We start from the raw sequence: 21,427 nt of genomic DNA on the forward strand, positions 1-21,427 counted from the left end.
CAAAACGACTCTCATCTGGTCTGGTATGACTCATGTTTTAATAGAGGAACTTAATTTTCACTTCTGAGGAATTTGGGCTCCGGGAAACATCGTCTAAGAAACACTCGTTTTGCTCCACCGATGAGAAGTACCGCCACCCCGAAAGTAAAAATAAAGGTCCCCCAGCCTGTCCCATCTCCCAGAATCCACCGGGCGGAGCCTCCACACGCTGGGACAGAGCACGAGTTCTCAGGGGAGAGGGTGGGGTCTGAGGTCAACCAGGCAGGTCCTAACTTGGCGTGGTGGCCCTTCCCGTCTCGAAGGCACTGCTCAGGCCGGGCCTGCCCAGAGGCACCTGGCAACACTGCACAGCAGCCCCTGGCATGGGACACTGTGTGGGCAGGATGTGAGCCTCCTGAAGAGGGACGGTCTCCACATCCCGACCCTCTGGCATCCTCCGCCCGGCAGCAGTGGCTCCCAGGAGATCGCGCCCCAGGACACTGACTCCTGCCCCTGCCTGAGCCTGGCCCTCACGCCCAGCAGGGGCCGATGGAACCAGGGCTCAGAGGTCAGGACAACCTGTCACCACTCACCAGCTGCCTAATTAGTGGAGGCAAGATTCCCTACCTCCGTGATGAGACATCACAGAAGCTCCAGAAACACCCATCCCTTCCCAGACCCCGCCCTCCTCGCACCACCCGTGTGCCCACGTCCGTGTCCCTGCCCTGAGCCCCACAGAGACCCTGCCTCCCAGGGACCCTCCAGACACCCCACCCCACTCCGGATTCCAACACGTGTTGAGTTTTACCGAAAAACTGAACCCACGATGAGCATCTGGGGTGCAGATTTCTTGCAACCAGCAGTACCTGGCAAGCCTCTGCTTTTCTGCCTCTCTACTTTCCCAGCTGTATTTTCTTATTTACATTGCCCCCAGCAGGTCCCTAGCGCCCACAGCACCTAGCTGATGGACGGTTCCTGAAGGGAGCAGGGATCATGGGGGCCGGCTTGAGGCTGCAGCCCCCGAGTACCACCGTCACACCACGGAAGAGCCCCACAGGTGAGAATTTCCCATCAAGCATTTCTGGACAGAGGATGCTCCAAGATACCACCAATGCTCAGGTGCTCATCACCGCATCCTGGCAGCTCTGTTACCTGACTGGCCGCAGCAGGAGTCCCTTCTCTGTGCTGCGCACCCTTCACCAAGGCTTCCGCAGGACCCGACAGTGACCGGGATGGCGCCTGCCACCCCTACCCCAGCCCTGCAATGGAGAACAGATATCCAGATCCCCTCCCCAACTCGTCCCCACCTCTGCTCCGGCCAAGGGAGAGGCGCTCATTTATAAGTTGCAGATAATGTCACCCACCATTCATCCAAATGTGTCAGTTACATCCCATTAGACAGTAATTATTTTTTAATTAAAACTAAGAAAACTGGCATGCCTGTGCCGACTTTATGCATCTGTTATGGGTTAAAATAGCTTTTAAAAAATGTTTCGGAGACCGCAGTCTATTGTGGCCATGGCCTCTGCCAAAGAAAACGCAAGCTTGCTTATTTTCTCTGTGGGGCGCGACAGCGCCTGTGTGTGCCGGAACAGAATCGGCTGGCCGTGAAAAGAATTCTAAATAAAACACAAACATGGAATTTGGCAACGCCACAGAAGCAAGCTTAAGACTAATTCCAGCATGCGGACGGCTCTCACATAGTAAGTCTGGCTCCAGCATAAATGAAACCAGGCACTGTAAAATACCAAGCAAGTTGGAGTTTCAACTTAAAGGGACAGAACGCTGGTTCCAGGTATAAAAGCTTATTAAGCCGGCTCATACTGGCTCCATAAATCCATAGGTTATTAGCTGTTTGCTTTCAGCCAATCCCTCCTTAAAGAGATGCATATTAGGAGAGAGAGAAAGAGAGAAGGAGAAATGAAAACCATCACTTTGCACTTGACTTTTAGTACAGCCGTTCTGGAAATACTGTGTTCATTATCTCAATTAGAGGAGAAAGACTGTCAGACCTCAAGTACACACAAACCCAAAAGGGAGGGGAAGGTGAGGGAGGGCCCGAGGGATGCAAGGTAGGAATGCCCATCGCACTGGAAAGATGAAAACGGTCCCCTCACCCCCGCAGAAACCAGAAACATCAGGGGGCGGGACTCGGCCACAGGGGGAAAGCCATGTGGATGCTGGAATACCCCCACCCAGGGAAACAGCAATGGTAAGGATTTTGATAATAATTATAGCAACAATAGTTGCTATAAAAATAGTATAGTACTACCTGCTACTGGGCACCACCTTTCATATACCAGCTGCGGCTGAAGGTGGCATAGTATAACAGGGACAGTTCTAAAGTCTAATCAAGGGGTTAAGGTCTCTGAAGTCAGACTTGCCTCAGTTTCCAAATGTGTAAAATGGGGATAACAGTGCCTTCCTCACAGAGCTGGGCTGAGGGATGCTGAGGATGCAGCCCACGGTAAGCATTTAGCAAAGCACCCCTGTCAGAGTCGGGACTTGAACTCAGCCGTCCTAAGGCAAAGCTGGCAGCCCCCTGCCACACTCTCCTGGGCAGGGCACCCACGGGACTGGCCAGATTTTCCGGACTGGGAACTGCGGGCTCCCTCTGAGATTGGGGTGGGGCAGGGGCCGCAGTCTCCCCCAGAAGGTACTGAGAAGGCCAGTTCATCCCCAGAGAGAGACTTGCCCTCAAAGGCTTCAGCGGACCTCAGCGCTGAAACATGATCGCACACACCGCAATCCAGGAAGAACTGCAAAGTTCAGGGAAGAAAAATAATCAGAAGTGTCTCCACCATAAACACCCGGCACTGGGCGGAGGTGCAGGTGGGGGAGGGCCCTGTTCTGTGCTGACAGTGCTTCCACACCACCACACACACACACACAACGCGCGCACACACACACATGCATACATACACACACTCACGTATACACACACACGTATGCATGTACAGACATATAAACACATGCACTCACATATACATACAAAATACACGCACATGCGTATACATACACATGCATGCACAAATACACACATTCATACACACAAATACACACTCAGATATTAACACACAAACACACAGGGCCTCCTGTTACGGGGTCTGTGCCAGGCCCAAGGACCTGGCAGAGGCAATGGGAAAAACCAGGGAGAATATTACATGAGGCGATGTTTTGCTCCAAATGAAAAAGCCATGGAATGTTTTCCCTCAAGTCTTGGTTATGTCTTGCAGGTCCACTCAGACCCGGCTCATCACAGCCTCGCCCAGAGGGAAGCCCTGACCCTCCTGGTCCCGGAGTTAAACCAGCTTCAATCCTCCCAGTGGACCAGGTGTGGCCACAGTCAGGCCGCTCAGGGACTACCCTCCCAGCAAAGATATGCGCGGCCAAATGGGGGTTCCTGACCCTCTGACCCACCCCCGTCCCCACCCTGCTCCACAGGCTACTGCACCCTGACTTGGTGACATCATACATGTGCATCTTCCTGAAAAGATGCTCGACGTCTTAGAAAATGCAGACTAAAAATACCCCTGGCTTCTCAGAGCCGGTTTACAAAAATAATTATATTTTCTTAAAAAAAAGTAGATTAGAGGCAAGTATGTGTCCGGCTATTTTTAGCTTCTATTCAACTCTACTAATTTTTTCTCATAATAATCATTGCAGACTTTTTTTTTTTTAAAGCCACCCGCCTCTCTGTTAATAGCTGCGTTCTGACTTGGCACGGGGGATTGGGAGGGAGGGCACACAACCTTCCGTAAACCATGCAGGTCTGAGTGCTGCCCAGAGGTGACAGCGTCTGAGAGTCACCGAATTCCTGGGAAAGGAACATGCGGCCACTCCTTCGGAGACCAGCCCCAAGTTCAACCCACCACACATTTGGGGGACCCTGTCCCAGACCTCAGGAGTTCACAGAGGGCTTCCTGGGGTTCCTGGCCTGGAGGGGCTCACAATTCAGGAAGGGGTATGTCGTGGGTTGAATGGCGGCCCCCCGAAATGAAACACCCATAACCAAATCCTTAGAATCTGTGAATATGACCTTATTTGGAAAAAGGGTCATTGCAGACATAATTAAGTTCAGAATCTGAGATATCGCCCTAGATTACCCGGGTGGGCTCTAAATCCAACGACAGTTGTCCTTTTAATTATCCAGGAGAGAAAACAGACCCCCAAGGAGGAGGCCACGTGACCATGGAGGCAGAGACGGGAAGGATGAGGCCACAAGCCAAGGAATGCCCGGTGCCACCAGAAGCTGGAAGAGGCCAGGGGCAGATTCTCCCCTTCAGAGGGAGCACAGCCCTGCTGACATCTTAGCAAGGTTGGCATGATGACCCCCAAGCAGAGGCAGATAGGAGAGGCTCAGAGAGGGGCAGCACAGGCCCCGGGACACCAGCCAGCCTTAACCTTGCCCCCAGGTGTCCCCACTCTAAATACACTTTCTGCTGAACTGAACCCAAATCAACGCCCTGAGGACACAGCAGGAAGGAAAGTGAAAACTGTCCATTTGCAAAATTTTCTTCCCTTCAACTCTCAAGCTAGTGAAATGTTTAGCTGACAGCCAAAAACCAGCATCTGGGAGATGGGGCCACGGTGGGGAAGCATTTACACGAGAGACTGATGTTAGAGACCCTGAAAGGAACTGAAGTCACTGGCCCGTGACCAGGGCCACAAGCACCAAGCCCGAGTCAGTGGGGGCCGGTTCCATGCCGGACGCTCAGGCCTATTAACCACATACCCTGGGCCAGCTGGTGTCCACATCCCTGAGACTCAGATTCCCATATGGTCCAGCAATTCCACCCTGGGTATTCACCCAAAGAACTGAAGGCAGGGTCTCCCACTAGTACGCGTACACCCACACTCCCAGCAGCACTATTCACAGTAGCCAGAAGGTGGAAATAAGCCGTGTCCATCACAGGATGAATGGATCAACTCTGGTCCAGCCACACAATGAATATTACTCAACCTTCAAAAGGAAGGTGTAACCTCTATGGGAAAAGAATCTGAAAAAGAATGAATATATGTGTATGTATAACTGCATCAGTTAGCTGTATACCTGAAACTAACACAACATTGTAAATCAACTCTACTCCAACAAGAAGTAACAATTATATTTAAAGAAATAAATAAATAAAAAGGAAGGTGATTCTGACACACGCTGTAACCTTGAGGACCTAATACTGAGTGACACCAGCCAGACACCAAAAAGACCGTGATTCCACTCATAGGAGAGTCCCAGCGTGGTCAGACTCATAGAGACAGGAAGTGGAGTGAGGGCTGTGGGCTGGAGTTGTGGGGGGGCGGGGGTGAGCGTTTAATGGGGACAGAGCTTCCATTTGGGGTGACAAAAAAGTGCTGGTGATGGATGGTGGTGACTGTACTTAAGGCGACTTGACTAAAAAGGGTTAAAATGGTACATTTCATGTTTTGCATATTTACCATGATAAAAAATAAATAAATTCCGGCACACGTAGGCTCAAACCGTTGCGAGAGGGCTTCCCTGGTGGCGCAGTGGTTGAGAGTCCGCCTGCCGATGCAGGGGATGCGGGTTCGTGCCCCGGTCTGGGAAGATCCCACATGCTGTGGAGCGGCTGGGCCCGGGAGCCATGGCCGCTGAGCCTGCGCGTCCGGAGCCTGTGCTCCGCAACGGGAGAGGCCACAAGAGTGAGAGGCCCGCGTACGGCAATAAAAAAAAACCAAAAAAAAACGTTGCAAGAAAGAATCGGTGCAGATGATCGTATGCAGCCCGCGCACACAGTGGGCCCTCAAGCAGTGGTTCCCTTCACTAGTAAAGCAAGAATAAAACAAGGCGCCGGTTAATAAAGCGCAAGGAAACTCAAGACGAGCGCGCCTGCGTCAGCGCTGCTCACATACAGCTCCAAGGGCGACTCAGGCACCCGGGGGCCTGGTCCCGCCAGCCACTCCTCACCTCTTATGAACAAAGGCAATCATTAAAAATGTCTGGACTTATGGAAAGACTCCAACTGCCCCTGTCTCTGCAGGTGGTGACTCCGTTTTTGCACTAACCTCCCTGGAGAAGTCCCGAGACCTCTGATCCCTTCCGCTGAAATCATAAAACACAGGCATTCTTAGCACCCCGAGCTGCTCTGTGATTCATAACTTGCTCCTCTCCCTCACACCTGCCAGGTACAAGGCCAGCAGGTGGGCAGTCTGGGAGCCAGAAAGCAAGAAAAGGAGCAGGCTGTGGTTCCCAGACCCAAGGAGACCCGGGTTCAAATCCCACCTCTGCCGTCTACCAGCTGTGCAACTTCGGGCAAGTCGCATCACTTCTCTGGTCACAGTCTCGTCACCTGTGAACTACAGAATAGGTTGCCTTCCTAAGGGAGAAGCTTACATGTGTGGGAAGGCCCCTGCAGAGAGCCTGATGCACAGTGGGGACACAAAAATGATGACCAGGGCTTCCCTGGTGGCGCAGTGGTTGAGAGTCCGCCTGCCGAGGCAGGGGACACGGGTTCGTGCCCCGGTCCGGGAAGATCCCACGTGCCGTGGAGCGGCTGGGCCCGTGAGCCATGGCCGCTGAGCCTGCGTGTCCGGAGCCTGTGCTCCGCAACGGGAGAGGCCACAACAGTGAGAGGCCCGCGTACCGCAAAAAAAAAAAAAATGATGACCAGGCCATGACCCGGTGGCCCCCTGCTGAGTGTAAGGACGCTGATGGGAGAGGAAATCACGGTGGATGCATCACCCACCCTGACCACACACCGTGGTCACACACACCCCCACCCCGGGCTCTCGGTTATTATTAAATAACACCCAAGGAGGGGGTGGGAGTGACGGGCAGGCTATGATTCCCCGCAGGTGTAACGCCGGGCAGCTCCGAGCAGCTAAACCCCACACAGAGGGACCCCTGCCCGCCAAGGGTGTCTTCCCATCGCTTTTTGGATTAAATTGGCCAGCCTTGATTATGTTTGTCACGGTTTAGATTATCTGGGTTTGATTGTGAGATGTGTACAGTCACAGCCCCTCTGCCCTGACCAGCCCTGGGGTTTGAAAAGTCAAGTACGTCTTGCTCCTCCCACCAAAAAAGCAACAAAGAACACCTCCAGCTGTAAGGACGATGAAAAGTTGGTCTCTCCTGAAGGCGGAGAAATTGCTTCTAGGGAACTGCGTATGAAAATGAGATGGGAGCAGCATGCCCTGTATGTCTTCGGCTTGCTCTCACAAACGTGAGCACCACTTTTCTGGGTCTTCGTCATCCACCAGCACCTAGAGGGCTCGGCCAGCCCAAGCGCTGGGAAGACCAAAATAGCGATATAAGTCAACCTGGTGTGTGAAGGAATCTGAGGTTGATTTAATGATAAAAGCTTTTCCCATGTTCCAGGCCTCTTCATCAATGTCACAACTTCCCTCTGGTGGTCTGAGGGTCCAGAAACACTCTGTGTCCCTGCAAGTCACTAACAACTCAGACCCCTTAGGGGCCAGCCGGGACTACAGAAGGCTCACTGGGTCAGCAGGACCCCTCCTGGCAGGTACCCACACCCACATCTGTCACTGACCCACGCCTTGGAAGAAGCCTGTCCCCTCCGCCAGCCTCACCTTCTCCATCAGGAAAATCCCAGTGGTCCTCGGGGGCCCTCCCAGCTCCCACAAGCCCAGTTGTTTAACTTCCTTTAAGCAGAGAAAGGCATCATGGAGCGTGTCTCTCGCACTCTGTGCTCCCCCACTGCCGTGAGCTCCTCTAGGGCAGAGACCCCAGGGAGCTCATTCCTGGATCCCTGGAGTTCAGCCCAGATCAGGCACCAGCATGATCGGTGAAGGAAGGAAGACGCAGGGGACTCTCCCAGGATCGTGTCCGAATGTGGTCTGGTCTCTCACGGGTGAGCTGCTTTTCTGTTGCCCACGTCTGAGCCACCAAGCAGCCCAACGTGAAGCCGGAAGGGAGAGCCGAGAACACGACTTCACAGCTGGCCAGACCTGAGTTCCGATCTCAGTTCTGCTGTTTGTGTGCTGTGTGACCCCCGGGGCATTGCTTGGCCTCTCTGAGCTCCAGTATCCTCATGAGCAAAAGGATGGAGCTGCCTTTCCTTACAGGTGCTATGACGACGGGTGACTGAGTGAGGTATGCAAAGTGCCCAGGACAGTGCTGGGAACTAGCAGGCCCTTTAGACACGGCGGCAAGTCTTAGGAGCAGTGATGGCGGTGGGCCATCCTCCTCTTTCATTCATGCTAAGAACACCTCCCAGGCAGGACTTTCAAACAGATGGCAACCAAGTCATCATCGAGGTACGGGGTACCCAGGCTTTTCGACAGCCCAGCCTTCTCCTTCCTGCCCCCCCACTTCCCTTTGCCTCTGCTTCCCCACGTGCTGGTGATCAGCAGTGGCCACCCCAGCGTGGAAGCCCATCAGGGGACCCTCCAAGGCAGGGATCAAGAGTGGATACTTCTAGTGTCCCCATTTCCCAGATGGGGAAACTGAGGCTTGGAGAAAGAAAGCAGCTGGCCCAGGGTAACATATTGACACCTGTGCACCTTGAGAACAAGGACTAAGCACGGTCCCATCGCTGGAGCTTCCCACAATGCCTGCAGCTCTTCCGCCAATATGTGTCCACTATGGCATTTAAGTTCAAGCATAAATCCAAGCCACAGAAGAGACGCCCAGGAAGAGATGGAGCTGCCAGCGATCAGAGCACAACCACAGAATGTCTCAAACCTGGGATGCACAGAGGCAGGTCCCCACTGCAGATGGCAAAACTGGGGGCCCGAGAGGCTAGGTACAGGGCTCCCCAAAGCAAAATTTCTCTCCGTTGCCAAATCTAACTGCACGTTTCACATGGCTTCAGCTAGACGATGAATTTCCTTCTCCAGTTTTCAATATGAACTCAAGAGGGGCAGTATAGCCTAGTGGGCAGAGCCCGGGGGACTCGGTCCAAGCCGGCTCTGCCCCACACACCTTGTGGTCTCTTCCCCACTCTCTGCCTCGGTGTCCCCATCTAGACAATGAAGGGGTTGGGTGAGATGATCTCTCGGGACCCCTGATCCTAGATCGTTTAAAATTAACTCAAACCTTCAGGTCACCAGAGGCGGACCCATTTCTGGACCATCCCATCCAAGCAGAGGGCGCACAGCCTCCTCTGCCCCTTTCGGATTCCCTTTCAAGCTGCAGAACGTGGCCGCCTTGCTCTGAGATCTCTGATGTCGGTGGCCAGTGCTGCTTCTTCACATCCACTAACTGCTTTAAAGCGCTGCACCCGGCGCTGCATTAAAAATTAATTACACATGCTATTTTATTGCCAGTGCATAATGTAATGAGCACCAGCTGTGCTAAACAGCCAAACTCCTTTTTAAGACAGCTATAAAAAAAAAAGAAAGAAAGAAAGAAACTGCACTTCCAAAGGCCTCTCCTGTCAGAGCAGAAAAACAGCAACATCTTGTGCGGATTTGAACAGAACTCTTTGATTTAGCTCTGCCTTCAGAACGTCTGAAGGGCCGGCTTGCAGAGGGAAACGGAATCTGGTGAGGCTGCACCGGTCTCCACTCCGGGATGTTGCTGGGACCCCCCTTTTATCTAAGGACAGTCATGCGGGTAGGTGCCCCTGCTCCCCACTAGGCAGCATCGCACTCCTTCTGGCCCCCAGTCCCCGTCTGGCGCCCGGTGGTGCTGGAGGAGATGTGAGTCTGCAGCTCTGGCGGACAGGGGACTTTTCTGGAGTCCACCCAAGCCCTGCCACCCTCCGTCCCGGGAGCCTTGCAGCTCTCCATGGCCTCTCCCAGCACTTCCTCCGATTACTGAAGGAGGTGCCTGGGTTCTAAAGGCAGGTGGTCAAGGGCAGCCTCTACAGCAGCATGATTCCAAGAAGCCAGCAGACACCAGAGCAGACTCCAGGAACCGCTGATAAGCTGGACCCACAGCCCCTTGCACGATGTAGACAGCGGCGCAGGGCGTACAGACGACTCTTTAAATTTTTAATAATTCCCCTGAAAGCCCTTCCTCCACAGCGAGCCAACCACCATGGCCCCTGGGACCTGGTGAGCCCAGAAAGACCCCGCAAGGAATGGGACTTTGCAGAATCAGGAGAAAGGCAAGGGAGTGTCCGGAACCTTCCCCGAAAGCGTGCTTCTGTCCACCCACACTCACCCACACTCACTTCTCTTCTTCACCCCATACTCACCCCTCCCTCCAAGGTCTCCACGGAGGCCCCCACGCCCCACCGGAGCGCCTCTGCACCCCCTGCCCCAGACTGGAGGCATATGCACCAGCAGGGGCCTGGAGAGCGTTGCCATCTTGGGCCACATCGCCCTGCGGCTGCCCACTGATCCTCCAGTGTCAATCAAACCCAGACCGAAATGAAACTACGGCCTGCTTCTTGTTCTGGTATGAAACGTGCAAAGCACAGACCATATCATTAACATAAAACTTCCAGAAATAAGACCACTTTCCAGACAGACTGTATTAATTGCATCAAGCTTCCACAGCTAGGGTGGTCTAAGCTACGGCATCCCATTGGAAGGATTCGGTTATAAAAACCAACGCAAAATGAACACTGGGATATAACTGAAAGAGGAGAAAACGACAGATTCTACTGTGAAATCCTACTATGTACTTACAGGTATTCTTTTATCTTTATTGTCCCTTTAACCCATGCCAAGACACCCCAGACTAGTTAAATAACACAGCAAGCACAATTTCAGTAGAAAAGTAAATTGAATTTAACTTTACAAGATTGCCCTGTGATTTCAGCATATCCTAATGACTGCAACTGACTCCTTCTATTAAATCCAAACACTTCACTTCCCCGAGCCAGGATCCCGTGCGTTCTTGCTGAAGACCTTGAACTTCACCAAGCGCATGTATTAATCATCATGGCTGATGACCATTTGCGGCTTTTAAATATGCAATGAAGTTTCTCAGTTCCTTTTCCACTTCCCGATGCTGGTACACGATCTGAGCCAGCCAAGAGGCTAAATGCCTTTAAGAATGGAAACTAGGGATCCAGCTTGATTCCAAACAGAGCCGAGCAGGTAATGATATAATGATGTGAAATCCATCCTGCTCGGGCATGAGTCAGAATGTCTGGAGGGCTCACTCAGCAAGAGGCATTGTTCTCAGCACCTGGCGTGTATGACCTCAGCCAGTCCTCAGAACAAGTCGTCAATGACCCCCATTTTGCAGGTGGGGAAACTGAGGCAGAGGGTGGAAATGACTTGTCCAAGGTCACAGAGCCATACAGGACGGAGCAGCCTTCACCCTGCAGTCTGATACTCTGATGACTGCCTCCCAGTGGTAGAAACCTCAGAATAGGGAAGGGTTCAGGGGTCCAAAGCCCAGTGGTTCTCTGAACACCCTACCCCTGCCTTGGGAACCCCCGCCAAGTCCCATACCCAGGCATCCCTAGCATCTCAGTAATCGACACTGATCAGTATGTTCTCAATATGAGGAGCCTCGTTTTTTTGTTTGTCTTGTTTTGTTTTGTTGCGGCACGTGGGCCTCTCACTGCCGTGGCCTCCCATGGCAGAGCACAGGCTCCAGACGTGCAGGCTCAGCGACCATGGCTCACGGGCCCAGCTGCTCCGCGGCATGTGGGATCCTCCCGGACCAGGGCACGAACCCGTGTCCCCTGCATCGGCAGGCGGACTCTCAACCACTGCACCACCAGGGAAGCCCAAGGAGCCTCGTTTTTAAATGCTACATATGTACCACACACACGTGTGTATGTGTGTGTGTGTATACATATACATATTTACACAAGGGGAAACTGAGGCCCAGAGAGGGGAAATGACTTATTCAAGGTCACTGGCCGGGTGGAGTAAAGGCCAAGACCACAGCCTTAGACTTTTGATTCCCCGGGCACCTTGGAGAAGTTCCTACGTGGAATTTCTCAGGGTAGAAATTTCAGTTTCCAGGAACACCGCAACCCAACAGAGTCAAAAAGCAAAGGGGGCTCCCCTGGTGGCGCAGTGGTTGAGAGTCCGCTTGCCGATGCAGGGGACACGGTTTCGTGCCCCGGTCCGGGAAGATCCCACATGCCATGGAGCGGCTGGGCCCGTGAGCCATGGCCGCTGAGCCTGCGCGTCTGGAGCCTGCGCTCCGCAACAGGAGAGGCCACGGCAGTGAGAGCCCCGCATACCGCAAAAAAAAAAGCAAAGGGGACCCCTCCTTCCCACTGTGACCATCAGAAGGAGATCTGGGGTTGGGGTCCTGGGAGGCGGGGCTGCTTGGGATGCCGCCAGCCGGAAAGGTACACAAACACACATAACTGTGTGGATTTCTCCCCCATAATATCACATCTTTCTATAAATAACCTCAAATGCATTCACGGGCATGCAATTAACCTGTGTGAAACACAGTTACATCAGGGTTTTCCATATTAATTTGAAGAGATAGGTTCAGTGCATCCTGATGTGAAAAGGGACAGAACAAAGTAAGGACGGCGGCCCCTTTCCATCTTTACAGAGGACCGCTTCTTCCTAACGGGTTACTGGGAATTTAATGGCTCCATTCAAACTACTAATTAAACAGGCACTAAAAACACTTTAGCAAACAGCCCAGTGCCAGGGACAGAAGCCACGAAGGGACCAAAACCACTGGAATAGGATATTTTCAGGTACTGAAACTGATCTGAAAATACGATGGCACAACCTGGTGCAGGCTAATTACCGCAGACCCATCGATGAGAGATCAGTGCCGGCGATCAGGGTACAGCGTCGGAAGCTGAGGGTCGGCCCCTTAGCAGGTCAGGAGGAGAGGTCCCAGGGACCCCAGAAACAGACACAGGCCCACCTCACTCCCCTCCCCAGCACTGCCAGCAAGCATAGGGGCTGTTCACGGGTTCTGAGCCCTCACAGCATCAAATTCTAAAATCAAAGAAGGCTCTAAGCCAGGTGAGCCAACGTCAAAGGTGAAGCAGGTGCAGGATGAGTGACCCAGGATCAAACCCCACCTCTGCCCTTGCAGCCTCTCCCTACAGGTCCCCATTCCCACTCCACCACCCGGCCCACCAGACTGCAAGCTGCAGGAGGGCTGGGACCTGCCATGATGGACCGCACTGTGGTCTGCACAAGAATGAATGAATGGGGTCCAGTGGTTAGGACTCCGCACTTCCAGTGCTGGGGGCCAAGGTTCGATCCCTGGTCGGGAAACTAAGATCCCACAAGATGCGCAGTGTGGCCAAAAAAAAAAAGAATGAATGAATGAATGAGTGGACAAATGAAGGTGAGCCTCATTTTCTCAACTGTAAAGTGGGGACAGTAAACCCACCTCCTAAGGTGGCTGTGAGCATTAAATTCAAGAACGCACACAAAATGCCTAGCACAAGGCAGCACACAGTAGGCCCTCAATTCACGGTCCCTACGAGGAAGCGGGCGGCACTGTGGCTGAGAGAGTGACTGGGTGAGAACGTCCCCAGGATGTAGGCAGAGGCATGGGGCTCAGCGGGAAGAGGGGTGGCCTTGTCGGGAGGCACCCTGACCACAAATCCCAGTTCTGCAACCTGGGCCCAGCCCCTCACTCTCCCCAAGCCTCTGTTTCCCCATCTGTAAAACAGAGGTGTAACAGCTCCTGCTCGGCACCACAGCTTCTAAGCAGAGCCAGAAGTTAAGCAAAGTGGAAAGTTAAGCGAAGCCCCAGGCACTCCACTGCCAGGGAGAGCGTGTTCCCGCACCACAGAACTTAACCAAGTCCAGTCATGAACGCTCAGGCTGATCTTTGACAGTACGGCCCCCCGAGTGGTTGCAGGGCTGCAGCACTGATTACAGGAAGCCATTAGAGCAGGGCAGCCACCCAGACGGAGTAGGCATCCCACACTCAGCAAGCAGGGATCACAGCACAGACCTGCGGAGCTGGGACCGGAGCCCCAATCACCGTGGGCACCCAGGCAGCCCGGGGCAGGGAGCCGGCTTCTCTGTAAGCTGTGCGGACTCCTTCCCAGGTGATTCAGTCTTTGCTTTGTGCGTTCAAGACACAAGCCCAGTACCTATGATGTCACGATCTGTCACAGCAAGGGGTGCTGAAGGCTGCAGGCCACCCCACCAGCAGGAAGGCCCGGGGAGCTCTTGACCCTGGAGCTGGGCCACCTGTGGCCCTCTGCAGAGCTGTGGCTCTAACAGGGACCATCCCTTGGGACAGCTTCAATTAAAAGCAAAACCTGCCCAATAAACAGTTTTCCTTTTACCACTCGAGTCAAGAGAAAGCCTGCAACATACCCGGTGAGAAAGCAGGGACACAGAGAATCTGCCCCGGCTCGGCACCCACCCTCTCCTCTCCCGGCCCCTGCAGGACATTCACCACCACCGGTGTCTGTGTCAGCATCCCGGCTCCCGTGGCCTCAGTGCTTTTTGCATCAGGCTCCGCAAAGATACTGGGCAGGAGAGGCTGGAATGAGAGGTCCCTGCCTGCAAATTCCAGGGACCCCAGGCCAGGGCAGGAGTTTGGGTTTCGCTTGGGGAGGGAGAAGGGATGTAACAGAGAGCAGGTCGGGTCGCCACACTGCGCTGTCTGCCCATCTGTATAATGGGCAGCCACGCCGACCCGGAGCTGGGCGCTCAGCCCCGCCCCCTACCCCTACCCCCACCCCCGACACACCCCACAATGTTTCACTCCCTCCCAGAGCCGAAGCTAACAGGCTCCTTCAGAGAAAACTTTCTTCTAAAAGTTAATGGGCAACACATTCTCGCAAAGAGAAACTCAGCATTTTGGACGGCTCCAGGGATGTACACAGACAACCAAAGAATCTTCTCCTAGCCATGAGCTGGGGGTGAGGGTACTGGTTGGGGTTGGGGAGGGGGGGCGGCAGTGGCGAGGGCAGAAGAAAACCTCAGATGTTAAGCGTTATCCAATTAAACTTTAGCTAAACAGCCCAAAGAGATGAAATTTGGGGGCTGGGGGAAGGCGTTCTGGGAGTGAGACCTCAGAATGGGTGGAGGCACGGGGGTATCTCCTGACCAATGGGGACCAGGGCACCCGGGTACAGCTCTGCCGACATCCTTCGCCATTTCCCAGGCACCTCCCCAAAAGTGCCTTCTGGGGTGCAAGTTGCACGTCTCCCCTGGGTCCCCACCTTGCCCCAGCCCACCTGGGAGAGGCAGCCGCCAGCCCTGCCCAGGGCACACCCGCCATCCCCGGGAGCCCGCCCCCACCGCGGCCGTCGGTTACCTGACAACTGACACTGGCATCCAAAGGGAGCCTCCGTCTGACCCTCACCCTGAGTCCCGTCACCCGAGACAGGGCGCGCGCTGCAGCACGGCAGGGGGAAGCAGGGCGGTAGAGCGCCCAGGGCACGAAGAGGTGAAGTAATCACAGATGTGTGAGGGTGGGAGGAGGAAGCAGCTATGGGGGCCATCGCTGGCAGCTGGGCAGGCCTGCACGGCCCTGGAGAGAAAACAATAGAAAAGGCTGGTCAGTCGGACCCTGGACTGGGCAAGGGCTTCAGGGTGTGGAACGGGGCCCGGGGCAGAGGGCTGCAGGCTGCCCTTCCAGGGTGGGAGGCTCAGGGTGGCAGCCCCTGTGGGGGGCTTGGCGGGGGTGGAGAAGGGAGATGCAGCTGGGACTCGGGTGGGGGCAGGCATCAGGGAAGCGGGAGGGGCCTGAGGGGCTCCTACGTCCTCAGCTGCCAGGTTGGGCTGTCTTGGGACCAGACTTCCATCCCAGGGAGGCCTAATGCCGGGGCCGGGACAGATAGGAGCTGTTGGGGGCCCCTGATCCCAGGAAGGTCTCCCCAGGTAGGGACTTCTGGAGTGTTCTGGAGCAGATCCATTTGGGGATCTGTTTCCCCAAATCTGGGCCACCCCCCTCTGGAAGACCCAGTAAGTTCCAGGCCACCACTTTTCGCTCCATCAGGATGGGCTGCTGGTGCAGGCCTCGGACACCTCCAGGCCACCTCCCAGCGCCTGGGCACTGGCTGAGCCTCCAGCCTGGAGGACTGCCCGCCGGTGCCCCCTCCGGCCCACAGCCCTCAGCAACCGACACCTACACGCAGCACCCAAGCCCCAAGGCCTGTGGGACAGCTCTGAACCTCCTCCCCGAGAAAGCACCGGCACCGCCCAGCACCCCTCTTCACACCTCCCCGGGTCTGACAGCCCCAGCGCAGGGCCAGGGGCCTGCCTGTCTCCAGCAGCCCTACGGCTCGCCCGGGCTCCCCGGCAAGGCCTGCGTTTGATTTGGCCGTTTATCTTCAATGGCTAAGAGACCACCAGGGCACAACATTTGTGTGGAGCCCTTGCCAAAACCACAAGTGAAGAAGCCCAAATTCCCTGGGTAAATAATTGAGCGGAGAAGCATCAGACAAAAGGAAAACATCAAGAAGATGACAGGCAGCTGGGCCCCGGGCCGGCCCTGCCAGGGGTGCCACCCCGCACCCCCAGGCTGTCGGTGCCCCGCACAGGTTTACAGGGGCAGGGATCTGCCCACTCTACGGCCCCCATGAGGGAGTACCCCGTCCGGAAGAGCCACGGGGCCCTGCAAGCCCACCGTGAGCCAGCAGCCTATCAATCTTGATCGTGAGTGCGCTTCCCGGCATGCCCTTGGGGGCAGGGCTCAGCAGACCCACTGCACAGACCAGGAAACTGAGGACATGACTGCAGAAAACTGCAGACAGCAGCAGACAGCCCCACCAAAACCCCGGCTGGCTGCCTGGCTCCAGAAGCAGGGCTCTTTCTCTGTGACCCCTGTCTCTCCAAAACAGGTATTATCCAGGACCGGGGGCATTAGAGCATTTGAGGACCACTTGCACATGTCCGGCCAAGAGGCCAACGCTAACACCACCACCAGCACCTGGCCCCTCTGGGCCAATGAAGACCTTGTGCTAGGCTAGGCTCAGGGCCCAGGCCATTTCTGAGCCCATGACACAGCCCTGGAAGGTGTGGCCAAGACCTCATGCGCTATTCCAGTGACAGACACTGAGCGCAAGGCCGAGTCCCAGATCTGGTGCAGGCCCTCGAGAAACGTCAGCACCTGAGACCAACGTCGGCCACCTCCTCCCGGAAGCCTGCCCTGGCTGGTCCTTGCCTGAAACTCCCCAGCAGTGGACACAGCACGTCCGTCCTTGTCAACCACGTCAGCCCCACTTCACACCATTGAAAGCTCCGGGTCATCGTAACTGTGACAGCGGTTTTGTGCTGGGTCCCTACCACAAGGAGCTGGGCTCGCTTCACCTCAAACACCTCACTCGGCAGGGAAGACCACCCCCCATTCCACAGGGCGGAAACTGAGGCTCGGGGAGGTCTGGACTCGAACTCAGTGTGTCTCCAAAGCCTGGATGTGCCCTGCCTCCGCCTGGGGCTGCAGCTGGGGTGGAGTAACCAGGGAACCCCAGAATCTTGAGAGGAAGGGTGGGAGGGAGCCTGAGGGTCCTTGGGCTGAGTCGGGCTGCTGGAGGTTACAAAAAACAACTCCGGGCCCCCAGGTTCTGGGTGAGGCCACAGCACAGCCACCACCATTTACCATGGCTGAGAAAACCAGCAGGATGCCCAGGTAACTGCTGTCCCAGGCCGGAAGGGTGCAGAACCTGTGTGTCCATGCTTGGGAGGAAGGACCAAAGGGCGTGTCTGGCCGCACCCCTCTCCTTCTGGAAAGGTTGGGCTGAGTTAGGGCCAGAGTCTGTAAAGGCAAAACGTCATCCTCCAACTCAGGTAGGGCTGGGGGGCTGGGCCGCCCCCTGGAGGGGCTTCTGAGTGGCCTCATTAGACTTCTGGCCTCCATGAAGCCCACCTGCTCCAGGGACTGGCTCAGTGGACGCAGGGGAAAGAGAAGCAAGGGTCAGGGGCTTCCAATCCCAAAGCTGCCCACAGAGGACCCTCAGGGTGCTCTCAGAGGGACCCTCTGCCCTGGGGGAGGTCCCCTCACGCCAGCCGGAGCAGCTTAAACCGGAATCCTGCCCGAAGGTGGAACTCCAAAAACACTCTTCTGAAGCTGCAAAAGCCCAAGGCGATGCCAAGAGCCACCTGTTGTATGATGAGAGGGAGCGTCCGGAAGAGCAAATCCACGGAGACTGAGACGGAAAGCAGAGAAGTGGCCGCCGGGGCCGGGGAGGGGGGCCGGGGGAGTAAGGGCTAAAGGGCGGAGGGCTTCTTTGGGGGGATGATGGAAATGCTCTGGTGTCAGTGTGACAGCTGCACAACATGGTGAACATACTCAAAACCACTGACTGCACACCTTAAACTGGTGACTTTTACATGATGTGACTCTTATCTCAACTTTTCTTAAAGCCCAACGTGAAGACCGTCTCTGGCTGCAGCACCTGTCCCAGGCCACCTCCCAGCCCTGGGGGTGGCTGCCTTGAGAAGCGCAGCCAGGGAATCCAGAACGCACTTGACAGAGGACTTGAGACCCTGTGATGAGACTGTGCACCTAAGCAGAGGCGGAAGAAGCCCAGAGCACAGAGGCTACGCTGCCTCGGAGAGAGGCCCACGTCCGTCTCCTCCTCTGCCATCTCCTGGCCGCATGACCCGGTTTGAGTCACTGTCTCAGAGCCTCGCCTTTAAAGGAAGGTCAGGACACGCCTGGCCATCTAGTAAACACCCAATAACCGTCACTATCCTTCATTTATTTTCCATTCCGGAACTTTCTCTGACTCCCTATGGGTCCTCCCCACAGCATGGCAGCAAAGGCCGCCACCACCCGTCCCCACAAAGCCCTGAAAGGCACTCCTTTAAAAAGGTACTCTCTTCTGAGGTCTAGGCCGGCTCCCCTCTGGAACTGGAACAGACACACGTGTACCGAGGTATGTGGCAGAGGGACGCCAAGACGCCATCTCAGCTTTACGTGGGATCCAGGTGGCTTAAAGATAAAATCCCGGCTGGCTCGATTCCTTACCATGGAAGTTCACTTTGGTTAAAGGAAAAAGAAATAAACAATGGCTACACATGTCATCTCATTTAAGCCCAGCAGCCTTCCTATCAGAGAGCTATTAGGACCCTCCTCTCACAGACAAGGAAACTGAGGCTGGGTGTCCAACACCACAAGGCTCAGAGGGCTGAGACTCTAGCTCTATGCAATCCATACAGAAAGGTACAAAATGACCAAAATTAAGACCCCTAAGATATCTCCTAAGCTCCAAATCCGGGTGATTTGGAATGCCTCCATTCTGCGGGAGTCTGTAACCACCCATCTCCCTTCTAGAGGGGCCCTGCAGATGGTCCTGCCTCACTCTGCACACATGCGCACTACCCAGCAAACACGCCCACACCGACTGATGCAGACACAAAAAACTCCCTGGAAAAGCCCCAGCCTGGTTTCAAGGGGAAGGCGAGCCTTTCCCAACGCTGCATCCTCGGTGTCCCCTCCCACATGGGAGGGTTACAGATTCCTAGCTAGCAAGAGGAGTTCTAGAATACACTGTGTAGGAGATGTATATTTTTCTCCCTACCGATGCCTTTCAATGGATACATTTTATAAGCCAAGAACTCCTACTGATGGTGCAAAAATGAGTCATAGATCAAGGAGGGAGACAGACAGGGAGCGAGTGCATGTGAGTGAGGGCCACTGGCAAGGAAACCTGACAGTCCCCGCGCCCCCTCCCCCCATGCCAAGACATTAATTCTCACAAGTCGGAGAAAATTACTATGCATGAATGCAAAAAGCATGATCAGGAGTAATTAACATGGCTTCATATGCAAATTTTATTAATGCAGAAGTACAAAGTCATTATGCAAATGAGACTTACGTCAACTCTCTTGACAAATATTCATCTCTGAGGCTCAAGTTTCTTCCTTTTTATTTATTTATTTAATTTCTCTCCCCACCCCCACCCCCACCTTTTTTTTTTCCTGGTGGTTTGGTTTGGTTTTTCGATTTTTTTTTTTTTTTTTTTTTTGCAGGTGGGGGGCAGGTAGGGCTGGTGGCCACTTCGGTGGCAGCAAACCACGAGGTCTGTTTGACAAGTCTGCAGAGTTGTTTTTCAACCAGAGAAATTTATTCTTGCATTGTTGATTTTTTTTTTTTTTTTTTTTTTTTTGCGGGGGAGTGCTGCTGGCAGGTACAAGACAGCTCATAGGAGAAGAGGAAAAAGTAAAAAAATTTTTAAAAAAAAGCTCTGGGCAGCAGGCAGCCAATCAAAACGCCAGAGCCTGTAATGAGGGCGATTGATGGCTCTTTGGCTTTTACTGCAGGGTAATGAACTAGACTCCAGTCTGAGGAGGGGGAAAATATGAATATTCATGAGACTGTGCTCCTGCCTTTGATGATTAAAGAAATTTTTAATATTCAAATAAGCACTTGCCAAGTGATTAACAAAGAACATGCACGCAGAAATATGGAAATGGGAGCCGGGAAGGATTCGAGAGGCGAACAGACTGCAGGAAAGGCAGCCCCAAATTTCATAAACAAGATAGGCAGATAACCCAGTTCGCACGCGGGCAAATAAAAACATTTCTTTCGATCGCTTAAATATTTTGCCAGCTACTTTGTCTTAAGGATGATAAAAATATTACGTATTAAGCAGGAGGGGGTAGCAGGGAGGGAGAAAGAGAGAGAAATCGCATGAAGTCAAATGCTCTGCTCACACTGAAGAATCCTCATCCTAGCCCACCTCCCCGCACCCCGATGGGAAACGGGGACTCTTTCTGGTTTGCTAGAGAGAGAAGATGGAGGGAAGCCACCTTAGACTTGAAAACCCAGTGATGGAGGTTCTGGCCTGCCTGTCGGGGGCACTGCGTGGTGGGGATACGGCCTGGGGTTGGCATGTCCGCGGCAAGTGGTCATTTGTTGCTTCGAGGCTGGTCCAGAGGCTCAAAGGCAGGAGACCATGACATCTAGAGGTGCGGGGGGTGTGATTCTTGGGGTCTCCAACCTGGAGAGCTCAGGGCCTCCTCTGGACTCAGACCCTGGTCAAAACACCTAAGGAAAGTAGTCATAGGGAATAACAGGTACATCTCGAGAAGGTGAGCCGACTCAGACTCCAGCACGGGGTCTGGCCTGGGCCTCTGCAGGGCCATCGAGGGAAAGGGCTCCATCAATCCAGCAGCCTCCATGAGCTGTCTGCTAGGGCTCCTATTTTAACAGCTCCACCACGGGTTCACGGTGAAGCACATAATAACAGTATTAGCTAGTAAAACGACCCTGCGGTTAAAACACATCTAATTAGCAGCCGATGACATCCATTTTGGCGATTTCCTATTTGAAAGAAGCAGAGCGCTACCTTAGAGCCAGGCAGTGGATACTTACCCAATAAACCCAGGCCTTTCCATCATCTGTCTCTTTCTCTCTCTCCCTCTTGTGCGGGGACTGGGGAGGGGTGGGTAGAGAGTAGGGAGTGGTTGAGACAGTGGGAATAGGGAAGAAAGATTCTAAGGAGGCTTCTTTGTTACTCAATTTCTGAGCTACAAGGGTCCTGGGGGAGGGGTACTCAAAAAATAAATTCCTTCACTCCACAGGTATTATTTCATGTCTTTTTCTTAGTTTTTCATAACCAAGCTCTGGGAACCAGCGAAGACTAGAAGTTGTTTTTCATTTCATTCTAGATATAGATATAGATACAGATATAGATATAGATATAGATATATA

The 21,427-nt window shown here is 54.1% G+C and overlaps 1 protein-coding gene across 3 annotated transcripts in view; it reads right to left on the reverse strand.

The window, feature by feature from the left end:
* BCL11B (BCL11 transcription factor B) overlaps positions 1-21,427 on the reverse strand; it is a 92,454-nt gene that overhangs the window by 37,368 nt on the left and 33,659 nt on the right. For 2 of the 3 annotated variants that reach the window (XM_030883404.2, XM_060293668.1), the window contains exon 3: positions 15,083-15,298. The exons of the other annotated variant lie outside the window; for it this stretch is intronic. In XM_030883404.2, coding sequence (XP_030739264.1) covers positions 15,083-15,298 — 216 coding nt within the window. The remainder of the gene's footprint in view (positions 1-15,082; positions 15,299-21,427) is intronic. 3 annotated transcript variants of the gene reach the window in all.

Source organism: Globicephala melas, chromosome 2, assembly GCF_963455315.2.
Source record: "Globicephala melas chromosome 2, mGloMel1.2, whole genome shotgun sequence".
NCBI lineage: Eukaryota > Metazoa > Chordata > Mammalia > Artiodactyla > Delphinidae > Globicephala > Globicephala melas.